The 15925-nt window shown below is 42.6% G+C and overlaps 1 protein-coding gene across 2 annotated transcripts in view; it reads right to left on the bottom strand.

The window, feature by feature from the left end:
• Positions 1 to 6984: 6984 nt before the first annotated feature.
• bckdhb (branched chain keto acid dehydrogenase E1 subunit beta) overlaps positions 6985 to 15925 on the bottom strand; it is a 56844-nt gene continuing 47903 nt past the window's right edge. Inside the window, exons 10-11 of one of the 2 annotated variants that reach the window (XM_071902409.1) lie at positions 8292 to 8443; positions 6985 to 7495 (exon numbers count right to left, since the gene is read on the bottom strand). In XM_071902409.1, the coding sequence (XP_071758510.1) occupies positions 8303 to 8443 (141 nt within the window). In that variant the 3' untranslated portion in view covers positions 6985 to 7495; positions 8292 to 8302. Of the gene's footprint in view, positions 7496 to 7519; positions 8207 to 8274; positions 8444 to 15925 lie in introns of those variants that run through there. The other variant, XM_071902410.2, reaches the window with a different exon arrangement.

Below are 15925 nucleotides of genomic sequence, written 5' to 3'. Positions count from 1 at the left end.
AACAACAGCTGTATTTGTCCCTGCTATACCCGACGTCCAGCAATAATCTTGGCACTTCAGAGAGAGTTCATGTAAGCCTCCAGTGTTTTTTCCCCCCTAAGAGACTTTTGTTCATAATTCTCTGTGTGGATACTAGCAGGGGGTAATAATCTAACTCACTCCTCCAGTGCGATCTCCTCTCTGTTCACGGGTCAGTCGGTTCCCATCACTGTAAATGTCATTTCACCGGTCCCTCCCTCTCCCGTCTCCCTGCCAGCTCAGATAGAAGTGGCTGTGACTCAGCCTCCAGGAAGGTGAAATGTTTTACTGTTCACACATTTCCCCCTCGCTGACCTCAAATAACTCCTCTCTTCCCTCCTTGCAGAATAGCGTTCCTTGAGATCCTTCAGCACCGCCGACCGGCGCGTCTGACATGACTGGGAATCAAGCACTCAAAGCAATGATGATATCACTCCACTGCAGCTGTACCACATAAATTACACATAAAAAAAAAAAAAAAATACACAGAAAATGAAGCTGTTGGTTTGAAAACTAATGTAAATTGAACTTTCCCACTCCCCCTTTTCTCTTTTAGTAGATAGTGTCTTCAGTGATTAACAACCTGAAATGAGTCGGTTTCCCTGAGGAAGCCCTTTATCTTTTGGAATGCTCCGAGAAAAAACAGAAGAAATGTTGCTTTTTGCATCTGCAAATATAAATCTCGGACATGCAATTGAAATCAAAACAGCATTTTGCGAAGAGTGATATGAGCCGTTTACACTTCTCCTTCCCAGTGTGAGCCTGGCCGCAGATGGACATCAAAGTCTTGGATGGAGATGAAAAGTAACGGGTCCGGTCGATCGAGCACATCCACACTGTTTTACCTATCCTGAACTTCCCTCCGACCAGCTGCGGAGCAGAGTCGGCACCGACTGACCACACGCGACACAGAGTGTACTGTATAGGATTGAATACACACAAAAGACTGTATACTGTAGGCTTGGCAGCATTTCACACACACCGACACACACATTGTTGTACTTCTGCCCTTATGAGGACCTTCCATTCATTGGACTGCATTCATTCCCTAACCCCTTGTCCTAACCTAAACCTAATCCTAAATCAAACTTTAACCCTGAACCCAAGTCCTAGTCCTAAATTAAACCTTTGTCAAAGCGAGGATGGGCCAAAATGACTCACTTTAGAAGGTTTTCCTCATCTTTCTATGCTAGTGAAGACATTTGCTCCACACAAACTCTCAGTAACGCTGACCAGACTCTAGTTTTAGCATTCTCTCTCTTCAATTCTCCAACGGGTGCACTTAAAAGTCGGATCCAGTGAAAAGACTGGGGAAAGAGACAATATTATGGTGGAAACTAACTCTAGCATACAAAGACAATGCTTGGAAAAGGTGGCTGACGTTCAAGAAGAAGACAGTCGGAGGCCCTGCACGTTTTCCTTTGTAGGTAGACAAGGAGTATGCTGGCAACTCATCTATCACTGTGTTTATTTTATTGTTTGGCACAGGGAGCCCCGTCCAAATATAGAGTAGAATCTGTTTCCATTGAAACCAATATCACAATGACATGACATCATCTGCCCAGTAACTGAGATGTTTGATTCACCAAAAGCATTTTGGGTTTTGCGAAAGTCAACTGAGAGCCGGAGCTTTACAAACACCATGTTCCCTTCACAGACAGTTTTGGACAGATGGTAGGCATTTGTGTGGTATCAGCTTTCAGAGACAATGATGTGTTGCTCGCAGCAAGCATGGAGAATGGAAACGCTGCCCTTGTTGAGGACGATGGAACATGCAGTACACACGCACTCACGAGTATCATCCATGCCTCAGTAAGAGACTCACTGTTTGCCGTGGGGCGTAAATGTGCGTGAAACGTACATGCAATTCTCCCTCAATTAGGGCTGGAAATTATTTCGTTGCCACACAAATTAGCACCACTTACGTCAGATGAGACTGAACTGGCCTCTGTGTGTCTAACAGAATATCGTTGGTACACAAACACCCGTCGAGCCGCCAGCCAGGCCAAATTACCTCCGCTGACCAAGTGTTTTTGTGTCCCCCCCCTTAGCAACCATTTGTCAACCCCAACAGCCAGAATTAAAACCAAGCCTCGACTGATTTGAAAAAACGGATGCCGATGATGAAGGAAGAGAAGTTCATAAGTTCCAGTGTTCATTTGTGTGTGTGTGTGTGTGTGTGTGTGTGTGTGTGTGTGAGAGAGAGAGAGGAAAAGGTCTGATAGTCAGACAGGCAGATGTACATGTGTTTTATGTTTTTGCATTGTTGTGAGTGCTCTATTTGGGTTTAAAGAGGCAGTAGACCGCAGCTTGGAAACCCGGCAAACAGTATATGTTGTGTGGTGAACCCGCCGCTAATGCATGTGTACATCTGCATGTTTGTGTGTACGTGTGAACTCGTGTGTGCGCACTGCCGCTTGCAGGTAAATGTTTGATGGGGAAATGAAGGTTTGGATAAACGGAACAAGAAAAGCCGGCGTCCTCCATCCGTCCCTTTCCATTCTAGTCAGCCATTTCTGAAGCCAGACAGCCTACAGTACAGATACTGTACAAGAGTAAGTGACAGTGACATGAAGATATTCCGTAATATTCAACCTAATATAATCTTAAGAGGTTTCAGTTTTGGCTTTTTACCAATTCTGTCCTCAAAGGTGGGATCATTACCACCGATATCGCCATTGAGACACTTACAGGATTGTGCGCTTGAGCCCATTTCTACTGATCATGAACACACCTTTTTAAAAATGTACATTTGAGCAACATCTCTTTTCTATGAAACACAATCTGAAGAGGTGACCACAAGATGAGGTACCGAGTTCAAATGCCTTTCTTCAATATCCAAAAAAGGCTTAACGCCATATTTCTGCATCACAGGGAATTAATAAAATATGTACCCTGTTTTGCATTAGTATTCCCTACTGCGTTCCATCAAACTCCCGATTTGATTCGCTGTCTGCCAGGTCCATCACCATGCCAGACTCCAGCTCTTGTTGGCACATAGGGCCAATAAATCACTTGCAGCTTCCTTTAAGCCTGGGAACAGAGAATTGGTATCTTTAGGATGACAAGGATGTTAGCTGTGGTCACTGAGAGCCTGAGGAATCCTTTGGTCAATGGAGGATTTCTCTGTGAGGCTGATGCAAGGTGACTTTCAATTTGAAAATGACTGACAGAAGCTGCGCCAGCGGTCATTACTGCAGATAAATTGAACACAAATTAGCTTCGAGAAATGTGAACTGTCCAAAGCTGTGAGTATAATATGATGTCTTGCTCATTTGCTCTTTTTTAATAAAGCCAATAGACATGTTTTTCTTATCAGTGAAAGTGAACATGCTTCTTGGGAATGAGTTCACCTAATTCAATTATTGTGGCAATGCTGGAAAGAGCAAACAAGCCTAAGTGATATTGAACCAATTTGGCATCCAACAAGCGTTTTTCAAGCCACACATCATTTCTTTTACCACCATCTTTTCGCACTTTAACCACCAGCGTAAACTAGCCCATGCTGTACCTATTACAGTTAACTATATCAAAATTAATTGTGCAGTGAATGTTGGATGAATACATTCATAGCAATCCCATAAATGTGTAATGGTGCTATAAAACATGACCCGGTAACCATTAAAATGTACAGCAGGCCACATTAGAGGCCAGGCGGTTCTATAATCTTCAGTAATCTCTGGTTGTATGGTTGAACATGGACCAGAGGATCTTCACCCCCCGTAGCTGTGTTGTGACCTACCTCCCCTGGTTTCAGCGTTTCATGTAAATATAGTGTGTAATGACACACTGTCAGAGCATGGATTGCTATTATAGCCTTCCTACCAAGCAGAGGTCATCTCCGCCACCCCGCCCAAAGGAGGGGCCGCCTCACCACCATGGTTAAAGGCCCTGCTTTCACCCTGACCAAAATGACAGATGTGATTTTATCTTTACATTTTGACCGGGCTTTGCGGCGGAGAGTGCTGAGAATCCTATCTGAAGCTTACAAGAGCTTAGTAGATACTTGCTGATTAGTGGCGTTGTTTCGATCATTTTGTTACATTGTCTGTTTATCTGTCCCCCCCCCCCTTTAAGCCCGAAACCGCTGCTTCCGGGTGCTGGGAACCGCGCAAACTTTATGATAGGTGTTGAAATTACGAGGCACGAGGGAGGCCAACATTATCTCAGCGCTCAATGATTATGAGAGACAGAAAGAGCGCATTTGGCGTGGAGGCGAGCATCCTTTGTATTCCAGCTTTGAGTCAATCCGAGAGGAGATTTACAAACTTTTCCCTTTGAAATTTCATACGGTGATAGACTGTATACTTCAGTTCTATCACGACCATTCCAAATGCATTCATTTTCACAGGCTCCAATTAAAAAAAAAGTGCAGTCAGCTGGTCATATTTAGCAGTAAAGAACTTGGAGATCTTAAAATGTGAAGATTGTTCTATTACACACAAATTCATTCCTCACACTGTCACAACTTGTTTGCAAAGTGACATATTGGAAGCAGTTCCTCCAAACAGCATGCCAGTCAGGCAACATCTTGATACTCTAAAATACTTCCATTTCCAAAGAAATGGCCAAAAGCACAGTCATGATCTTTTCAGAAGATTTTCCAGATGCCATGTTTCAGATTAAACCCATGGGCCTTTCCCTGGTGTCCAGATCTGAGTTCAAGACATCTTCACAAGACACATCTCGCATATACAGTACAGTATATCTTCCATTTGATCTCATACGGCCATGGCAGGCTGTGCCATGGGGCAAACATTGCACTCTGAACTTATTAGTTGTGCTTTGAAGTCACTCTCACCTTTCTCCTAAAGTCTGTTGACGGTTTGAGTTTTACACTTCAGAAGCAAATTAAAAGCAAAGACCTTCAGGCATGGGGCCATGTGGTCCAGCTGGTCCTTCTTCTAATGCACTCCACTGTAGACATTTCATTAGTAGGCGGAATATTCTTTCCCCATAGGCTTTAACTGCATGAGTAAATGACCATATGGCAGCCATACTATACAGTGAGCAAGAGGACAAGCAGGGAACATACAGGTGCTGATGACTAATGGCAGAACTGCCAAAACATATCAAGCACATATCAAGAAAATATCCAATACCACACTAACCAATAAAAAAAATGGCCCATTAGGTTTACACTAGTAATGCATCCATCAGTTCCCACAAGTTTATCTCCTCTCATACAGTATGTTGTCAGTGTGAGGCTGAAATAAGCTCAGGAGACCCTAAAAGAATGAATGACCAACAGGCACGAATACATGTTGACTGAGCAGAGTTTGTGAGCATATATTGCATGGAAGAGTCTGAAAAACAAGTGAAAACTAGCTTAGTGTTATAGTTTCAAGCGCGCCAACTGTTTTGTCTGAAGCTGACCAATATAACAGTTGAAAGTATAACATCTTTGGCTGAATTGCTCTTATATGCGGTTGAAATGAGGAGAATTCCTTTTGCGTTTGTGCCAAATGGTTTTATTGCACACAAGCGCTCTTGATGTGGTATCCATGATGCTGATGTGGTATTCGTGATGCTGTGTCCCGTAGCAGTTCTTTGTGTGGTTGTCGTAGTCCAGTGAGTGGTCTCTGAATTGCAGTGTGATAGGCTGATTGTTACAGTTGGCACATGACTGTTCAGTGCTAGATTTACATTATATACGAGTTGTGTTGCGTAATGTAGTGCAAAAACTCTATAGTGTTGCCACATAATGTATCGCAAAATATTCTCCCTCTCTCACTCACTGTGCGAGTGTGTGTCCATCCGTTGGTGTGTGTGTTTGCCAACTAGCTGTGGTAGTACTGAGAACCCTGCAGGTACCACTGACAGTCATTGTAGGATGATGGTCTTATCTGCTTTTGAATTATTACTTGCCTTTTGTTACAAAAATAAATAAAAATTGATACTAGGGACAAGTTACTTGTCATGCCAATAAAGCTGATTGAAATTGAATTGAGAGAGTGAGAGAGAGAGACAGAGACAGAGAGAGAGAGAGAGAGAGAGAGAGAGAGAGTAGGGAGAGAGGGAGAGAGAGAGAGTATTTTGGTCCAATAGGCTTGCCCAAAGACTACCTAATCACACGTCATGACAAAAACAATCTGTATGACTGCTTTGATGCCAGAGTCTGTGGAGAATGTGAAGAAGATAGATGATATAAAATAAATCCCTGATGTGGAAAGGTACAGTGAGCCGTGAGCATTGTTTCTAAGACAACATTAAGGCTTGGGATGTTGTTACCTTGGCTGTTGGAGCGTAATGTAAGCATAGTCTGTGCTTACTGTCTGCTGGAGATGGGCTGCGTAAAAATACGCTTCTGGTCTGAACAGCCCAGCTGCAACTTGCGCGCGTAATCCCTCTACGCATCGGTTCTGCTTCTGGTCTGAACAAGGGCTTACGATAAACAAAACCTAAAAGGTAATGTGAGTAAACATGCTGTATGTGCAACAATGTCGACTTCAACTAAAACCAACTTCTAACCTTCAGGCGAACCAAAAATGATAGCTAGCTAGCAGACCATCAACAAATCTCGATACAGACAAACGCTCACAACAAGAAAAGAGAATAGGTGCTATAATATCAAGTTTTGATAAACAGGCGTTATCCAACACATAACAAGGTCTGGCCATATATTGCTGCACTAGGGTGACTGTTGGCGCGTTGTAGAATAAATCATTGTCAGTGAGGAAAATCCGTTTTTTTACCCTTTTTGGAAGTGTATAAAAACAGGAACTGGCCACTTTACTTCTTTTAGTGAAGGCTGATACGGAGCAGCGCTGGCAAACTTGCTGTGTGTTATGTGGATATACAAACAGCGTTTTGATTGACATAAGGGTGAGTAGATAATGACTTCATCTTTGGTTGAATTGTTCCTTTAAGGGCGCTATTGAACAAGTTAATGACTTACCAAACAGTCTATGTGAACAGTGAAAACCCAACAATGAATTCAAAGCAAAGCAAATCACAAACCAAACATATTGCACCAATGTAGATTACTTTATTTTCCTTAAAAACCACAGGTCCATTATATTAGAACAATAAAGTTTAGTTCATGTCAAACCAAATAAAGATTAGAAAGACAACGGGCACATTCAATCAAGAGTAACAGCAAAGTGAGGCAGACAGACACATTAAACCACCTAGTCTAACAGGTTTCGCATACAAATACAGTATCCAGCTTTAATGTCTACGTGGAAATTAAATGATGTGTGTCATATTGACAGTCGAAGGCAAAGGAGTTTTTCAACATATAGAATAGATCATGTGGTCATCGTGGTCATAATTTTCCCCTTGAAACAGAATAAGGTTCCCTAATCCAGAGGTAACAGTCTATTAGCTGGCAAGTGCACAGGGACATGGAGCCCATATGGATACTGCTTCCTGATTGGATGGTTGACAAAGTGTCTTTTCCTGGCTGCTCTCCATTGATTGGATAAATGAAGAGGGAAGGTGAGAGCACAGAGTTCAGGTCTATCAGAAGTTGGCCCTGGAATAGGAGAAAGGTTCAGTAAATCAAACTGAGTAACTTGGCCGTCCACAGCGAATAGCAGATGGGAAGAAAAGAAGCGCTGGATGGAGGACAAAGGAGGAGAGAGATGGTGCGCAGGGAGGATGAGAGGTGACTATCGTTGGATTCATCTCTTCAATAGCTCCTTCCCCCTCCTTCCCCAAGGCTGACGTTTTAATGGTTAGTACTCAAAATGACATTAGCAATTAAAAACGGATTAAAATACAGCTTAGTGGATTGACACTACGTCCCATCTCACAGGATATTACACTCACTTCTGTAACCAAAAAAAGACAACAGTCTAACCTATAATATAGCAGCATGGGGTTTCAAAACTAAATGGGGCATATCCATGACATCTAGAATGCATGTTAGGCTCATCGTGCTGTTCAGGGCGAGGAAAAAGACATGGGATTTTTACAAAGCCATTGTCTCTGGATAAGAATAAAACAGGAATGTAGTGGAAGATACAGCAGTATCAAACTTATGTTATGTTATATGAAGATAGACTCTCTCTAGGAAAAAAAATCAATCCTTTTATGAAAATATAATTGACTTTCAAATGGTAGTTGTATATAACCCTATAATAATCACTGATAACCAGGTTATAGTTTAGCCACCTTTTTATTTATTTACCACTTACCATTACTGGAATAAACAATATAGAATGTGGAGTGGCTGTTGAATAGCCTGAACAAAATGAAATGCACACCAAACATGGTAAATACCAGTGTCTGAAAATGACATAACTCTGAAACTCTGAAATCTTCCATACCTGACAGGGGTTTAGTAGTTGATCATCCTCTTGATCGCGTCAAAGCACTTCCACTTGTCTGGGATGTAGAAAGGTTCAAAGATGTGAGGGAACGGAGTGTCATAGCCACAGACCCTGGCGATGGGAGCCTCCAGGTTAAGGAAGCACTCCTCCTACAACAACAAAGAGACAGAGATCAGGACTCTGTTAGTCTAATGCTGTCAGTGCTCACACATCATTCACCTTGGCAGAGATGGCATGTCTGGGCTAACGCATTCAGACACTGATGGCTGTGAACCCAAGTGTTGGTTTGACACTGCAGTAAACACATTTGGCTGTCAGAGAGCAGGGGCTTCATATAGGCTACTGCATGTCACAAGTATGCTTGATGAAGACCGGAGTTGAATCATATTTTACTAGTATACAGGATGTGATGTACCAATCCCTTTTACCATAATGCAGGGAGGAATGATGCACCAAGCCACAAATGGTGACTATAGAAGACATAAGGCTACCCCTACAGGGAGAAATCCATCATAGAAGAGGCAGAGACACCAATTTCTCCACCAAGAGCAGCCTTAATTTCAGTAAGGAGCATGACTCACTTTCTTGACAGGAAAAACTCTCCCTCTTTTGTTCTTATACTGAACAAAAATATTAACTCAACACTTTTGTTTTTGCTCCCATTTTTTATGAGTTGAAATAAAAGATCTAAGACTTTTTCGATACACACAAAAGGCTTATTTCTCTCAAATTTTGTTCACAAATTTGTGTAAATCTGTGTTAGTGAGCACTTCTCCTTTGCCAAGATAATCCATCCACCTGACAGGTGTGGCGTATCAAGATGCTGATTAAACAGCATGATTATTGCACAGGTGTGCCTTGGGCTGGTCACAATAAAAGGCCACTCTAAAATGTGCACTTTTTATTACACAACACAATGCCACAGATGTTACAAGTTTTGAGGGAGCGTGCAATTGGCATGCTGACTGCAGGAATGTCCACCAGAGCTCATGTTGCAGCATGATAATGCACGGCCCCGTGTTGCAAGGATCTGTACACAATTCCTGGAAGCTGAAAACATCCCAGTTCCTGCACGGCCTGCATACTCACCAGACATGTCACCCATTGAGCATGTTTGGGATGCTCTGGATCGGCGTGTATGACAGCATGTTCCGATTCCTGCCAATATCCAGTAACTTCGCACAGCCATTGAAGAGGAGTGGACCGACACTCCACAGGCCACAATCAACAACCTGATCAACTCTATGTGGAGGAGATGTGTCGCACTGCATGAGGCAAATGGTGGTCACACCAGATACTGACTGGTTTTCAAAAAATGCACATCTGTAGTCCTAGTCATGTGAGATCCAGAGTTCAGTGCCTAATAAATGTCTTTTTTCAAGATAAACCTGCACTTTTTAGAGTGGCCTTTTATTGTGACCAGCCCAAGGCACACCTGTGCAATAATCATGCTGTTTAATCAGCATCTTGATATGCCACACCTGTCAGGTGGATGGATTATCTTGGCAAAGGAGAAGTGCTCACTAACACAAAATTTGAGAGAAATAAGCCTTTTGTGTGCATAGAAAAAGTCTTAGATCTTTTATTTCAACTCATGAAAAATGGGAGCAAAACCAAAAGTGTTGTGTTTATATTTTTGTTCAGTGTACTATGCTATCGCTATTGCTCTCTCCACCTACATGTATAAACCAGCCATTCTGCGAAATGTATGAATGTAGGAAATCAGTAGTAGACGAGGCAGGTTGAGGGAAAGTGGGCACACCAAACCGGAAAAAAAACAACACTTCATCTCAAAATAACTGCTGGAATGCATTAATCATCACAGATTGAAGCGCAATTGATAACGCATACTTTTTAAAGCAAGTCATTACTGTTCCAATGTCAGTAATCACATTACAGTTACTGATCCAACAGGTAGGTTGTTACTTGCGTTACATTTTAACTTCTTTACTGGTGTAACATCTATCGAAAGATTCACCTAGTCAACTTGGAAATAATCAGAATTATGAATAGAGCGCACATAAACGAGCCAACAAAGTGGTAAATACTCTCTGCAGTCCCGGATGTCAGAGCTTCCCATCAGCATGTGAACGCACCAGAAGACCTGCAGACTTGGCACACCGAACATGGCAAATACCAGTGCACATCAATGTGCACATTCAACTAAATTACCACACAACCATAAAGTAACTTTGACAAAAATAAACCAGGGCAGAATGTTCAGTGTGATGGATTACCCATCTCAAGCAGGTTTCAAGTCTCTACGAGTTGAGTTTTTTACCATAACGAAGTGAATGGAATGAAGGGCTGCCTGGGAGGTTGGAAAAACAATCTTGTTGAAAGTGAATGTCAACGACTCATGACACCTCCATAAGGATCAGGAGTAAATTACAGCGTCCCAGAGTCATCCCCCTCCACACCCGCTCAACACTAAACACAACTATAGTCACTTATCTTTTCCTACATTCCTATTTCCTAACATTATCCAGCGGCATTTATGATATCTCCAGTAGTTATTGGGAATTAAGCTGTAAAATGCTCATTTTAGAATTGAGCTAACAGTTGAACACTTGATTCTTTATTATCATATCCGACTCTTATAATATGAGCAAAAATGGCTTATTTAGGCTGGTCAGAGTCGGCCAGCACTAAGGCAATTTGGCCAGAGTGCAAAACAGGCCATCACTCATGTCGCTCCATCGACTTTTGACCTCATCCCATGGAGTCAAAGCAGGATGAAGTTGGCCAAAACACTCCACAGGAGACAAACCCCCAGCTGAGTTAAATGAACACACTCGGACGCACGCACGCAGACTTGCAGACAAGGACCTAAAGTACCCTCTTTCAGATTATACTGTGACCTGCACACAGCTCAAGCAACCAAAACAAAAGCAAACCACTCTACGCACAGGACCTTCCTCCTGGACGGCCTGTTTGCGCAGTTGCTGTGTCTCTTAGCCAGCCTGACAGAGGGCGGAATTTGACCTCTTTCTCCTCACTCTGACAGCATCGAAAACTCAGCCGGACATGTAATCCCAAATTACAAACCCACCAACTGACTGCCATGGTGCCGTTTGGCAGTGCAGAACTTGTATATTTCTCACTATGTTTTTTCATCTCTTATAAAACATCTGGCAGAGTTCAGGGGAATGTCAGACTTGATGAGGAGCCCTTTGTGCGTCGATAATCTCACAGCCTGTAAAAACACAACACAGAGAGAGAGAGAGAGAGAGAGAGAGAGAGAGAGAGAGAGAGAGAGAGAGAGAGAGAGAGAGAGAGAGAGAGAGAGAGAGAGAGAGAGAGAGCATGCTGTTCTGTGTCCCTGTGGAGTTGACGGCAGGTCCTGGGAGGCATTGCTTAATCCAAAAGATCATCAACCTATCTTAGCCTGAGGTTTTAGTGGTCTAATAATACAGTGTGCAGGGCAAGGGATGATGGACGTGCTGGGGGTGGGGTGACGGTTGTGGTATCTCCAAGAGTGAATGAGAACCAGAAAAAGGGGGTGGAGAAACCAGAGGGACCTCCCAGACACCTGGTTTGCTGTCCAGGGCTCTGTGCTGGACTGCCTCTGCCATTATTCACCCTGCGACTGGCAGTCCGCTCCACCCGGCTAATTAAAGGTGATTAGGTTCAATTAATGTACATCGTTTAGTGCCAGCGTCCCCTCCTCTCCTCCGTCGCTCTTGGGCCAAGTGGGCTGAACTGCTTCCCTCGGAGAACAGTCCTCTCCAACAGGCTGTGGCAGATCCTGCCAAGGGCAGCCTTATTGCAGTGGCATGAAAACCCAACTATGATGTTGGCATTTTCCTTTTTTTTTTTTTTTTTTAAATCGTCTTTATTTTAAGCTTTACATTGCCCTTTATGTGCTGAGAAAGTTACATGGCCATGGGGTTCATGAAGTGTATTCAAACTCCATTGTATATTTTTGAACTATGCATGGGAATAGGAAACAAAGCCAGCGGTTCTGAATCCTGAAAAGTTCACTCTTTGAAGATGTGAGGCTTTCATTGAACAGCAGCGCTATGCTGCAGCCTGTAGGCAGCTTCTATGCGTTTCTTCCTGAGCTCACAACAGCCTACAGCAGCTATACCAAGACTATTTCATAGGTTTCTTGGGGTCAAGATAACCTCATGAGTGGTTATCAATTACGCCCGAGCAAGATGGAAATGAAAACCATTCCAAGCTCATTACAATAGTTCAGTCTTGCTTTAAAGATCATTAAGGATCTTTATGAATGCATGCCATGCCTGGCACCTATCCTACAATCCAAAGAAACAGCACTTCAAGTGGTCTTCTCGGGTAATTGATGTTTTCCTGGGCAAGTTTCAGTCACTCTCACTGGAAAGCTACAACTTGGGAGTTGAACAGGAGTGTACTTGAATAGAGTGGGCCTGGAGCAAAGCTGGATGTGGATGTCCTACTCTTGCAGTTGACAGGCAGATGGGAGGCCCACGCTATCTCACACCCCGAAGAGGATTTGTCTGGTCAGGCCTACATTTCTGTGTTTTGTATGTGATCGACACAATAAGAGCACTTTGATAACAGCTTCTGTACAGGCTTGAATCAAAGCAGATCATTTTCACAGGGATTTGCATTTGACAACATGATATACAATGAATGAGGATTTGTCCAACCTATCTGGATAAGTTTGGGCAGGAGACTGAGGAAAAAAAGCTCATTCACAAAAACTCTACCACCATTTTTTCTTACCAATGACCCAAAACAACCAGATACCTCAACAAGTTATCTTACTTTCTTTTCATCCCAGTGTATTGATGGAGGTGGCAGTGCGACCAATCCATGACCGCAGAGATTACAAACACAAGAGCTATTCTCTGCCCTTCTACAGACACCCAGACAGACAGTACCAGGGAGTTTGCTCTTTTGTCTGGATCAGATCTGTAATCTCCTCTAAATACATTTACTGGAAGTAGGAGAAAAGTACAGTAGTCTGGTTGCCTGCCACCACAGCTGGACGGAGAATGGCCACACAACTCAGATTTCATTCAAATCGGTGTTTATCTTTTGGGAAGTGCATCATTATATGTAATATACTTAAAATGTCAGAATAAAAATATGACAACATGGCAGTACCAAGAACCTTGCGTCCTGCAGTGAGGCAGGATTTAAAAATACTACCCGGCGGGGGCTCAGAGTTGCCGTCGTGACATTGTGTCTCCTGTCACACACAAATCAGAGTTTGTCAGAGACAGCCACAGATTGGGGGGTGCAGTCACACAGGCAGTGGCAAAAAATGCCAATATCACTTGCTGTACCAGCCAAAGAAGGCAATCACAGGCCACCTAACGAACACTATGTCAACTGAGGACAGGCTGGGGTACTGCAACTGGTTTCAATTCTTGAACATGTTGCTAAACCTCTCTGCATACAGTTCAGATCAAATAAGTTCTGGGCTACAACACAGCGTTTTCTATTCCAGATGCAGGAAAAGAGTCCCCTTGACTTATAGCCTATAAAGCCTGTGGGCGTGGTCGGCAAGCGTTTATTTTATCACAGATCAATCTGCTTCTAATCATTCTTACATCTCCTGAAAAATGTCTGAACAAATATGCAGCAGTCAAACTACACTTTGACATCACCAGCTGTCAATTTGAGTGGAGTGAATATCTTGACGGCTGGAATGACAACTTGAACAGATTTAGACAACAAGCTGTTATGCCTAATATAACACTATCAAAATTAGCACCACAATTTAGGCAAGATGTCAAGCTAGAAAACATCCTGAAGAGCTCGGTGGAGTCTTGAAGTGTTAATTTATTACTTATTCAATTGCTTGGACAGCTACAAAGGAAGTTTAGGGCAGCCGCATTCCAGGTGGTAGAGCACATCCCTAAATCTAAGCCATCTTTTCATGGAAAAACTCACTGGGCGGGCAGTGTTTGTTACCAGGAATACAGATTTGGTAGATTTATTAGACAACATAGTAGTAGTTCTAGTTCAAGTAGTAGGTTCTTTCCTTTTTTCTAACTGGTTCAGCCGATTCCTGCCAACTAACAGATGCCTCATGAGATAGCTTCCACATTTTTTGGGCACAGTTAAACAAGTAATCCGCCCACCCTGGAATGAACACTGGATTATATTCCACCATCTGGTTAGAAGATTTGGCTGATTTTCAGGTTCAGATCTACCTCAAGGGTCTGTTCTGCAGAGCATTAAATCTAGATAAAAACACTGCCTGATTGTGTTCAGATTTAGTCTGTTTTGTTTTGTCTATTTTTGTACATTTGTTTATTTAAGCTGCTACCAGTAGAATCTAAAACGTGATGACCTCTTGAGTCCCTTAGTGGTAGAGTTTTACAACTGTCGCAAAGACTTACCACAAATATGTATATAGAGAAGTGACATGAAATTGCCACAATGCAAACTGAATAATGGAGCGGGAATAAACTTGTGGAAGGAGGCAAGTTATTTTTCCCACAAAACAAGACATATTCATCAGGAGCCAAATTCAGGTCATTCAGTCCATCAGTAAGTCAAACGGCACTCTCTTACCTCGTATTGAGTAATGCTTACTTGGCCTGTATTAGGTTTAGCTTTGCAACTGCGGTGGCTGATCAATGTGACAAACAAATATTTATTTTTTGCTGGTGAATATTTTGGAAAGCTGTGTTTTGCGTAACAGGTGTGGAATTTATTAAGTGTGCCCAATGCTAATGAAACGGTGCTCTCTCTCACCTTGTACTGAGTGATGCTCGCTTGCCCAGTGTTCCTATCACAATGTGTGTTTCTAACTGCGGTGGCTTTGTCAGCGAAAATATTTTTGTCATGCTTAGATTACATGCATAGTTACAACTACACTGAGCTAACAAAGCAGCTTTGCCTAACAGATATGGGATTTATTAAGTTTGGGCAATGGTAACTAAATATTTTGGCTAACAGGCTATGATGGAGTGTAGCAACATAGAGTGGATCTATTCTTCTTCACAATACATTGGTGAATGATGGTTATCCTGATTATTCCAGGACTGTAGTAACTTCAACTACAGCAACAGTTGATGTTACACACCTAGCTAGGCGTTGTGGGACTGGACAGCATCTGGACTTTCTTTCTGTACGAACAAGTAGAGCAATTCAAAGCGAGTCCTCTTTCTGCTTTTGGTTGAGGCTCTATCTTTGTGCCATAAGTCAGTCCTGCACAATTTGTGCCAAATCGTACCCCGGGACAAATAGAATAAACACATAGAGAGCAACACATAGAATTAAACAATTTATACCAAGGTGGTCTCATTTTTCTACAGCCATTATACTATGCTATCAAAATTGATGATGGAACAATCTTGCTATTGCTTCTACAACAAAGTTTCATTTCCATATTTTAGGGATTTAGCTTGCCGAATTAGTGATGTTGGCATTGGCCAAAAAACATACATAACCAAGACATACTTTAGTGACTTCAGCTCAAAGTTGAGAAATAACTCCTCACGACACCCTGCAGTTATATGAACGGCAGGAGTGGATAATGAGTGAATCAGGCTCTGGGCTATTTCAGCAATCGACTGGAATGAGGTAGTATAAGCAGCAGCATACCATCACTATATGACCTCCGAGACATTACAACTTATACTGTAGTGTAGCGGTACCTGTATCCAATTCCATATCACTTAACAGCA

This window comes from Centroberyx gerrardi, chromosome 12 (genome assembly GCF_048128805.1).
Source record: "Centroberyx gerrardi isolate f3 chromosome 12, fCenGer3.hap1.cur.20231027, whole genome shotgun sequence".
NCBI classification, from domain to species: Eukaryota; Metazoa; Chordata; class Actinopteri; order Beryciformes; family Berycidae; genus Centroberyx; species Centroberyx gerrardi.
This window is presented reverse-complemented; position numbering and strand designations above follow the sequence as displayed.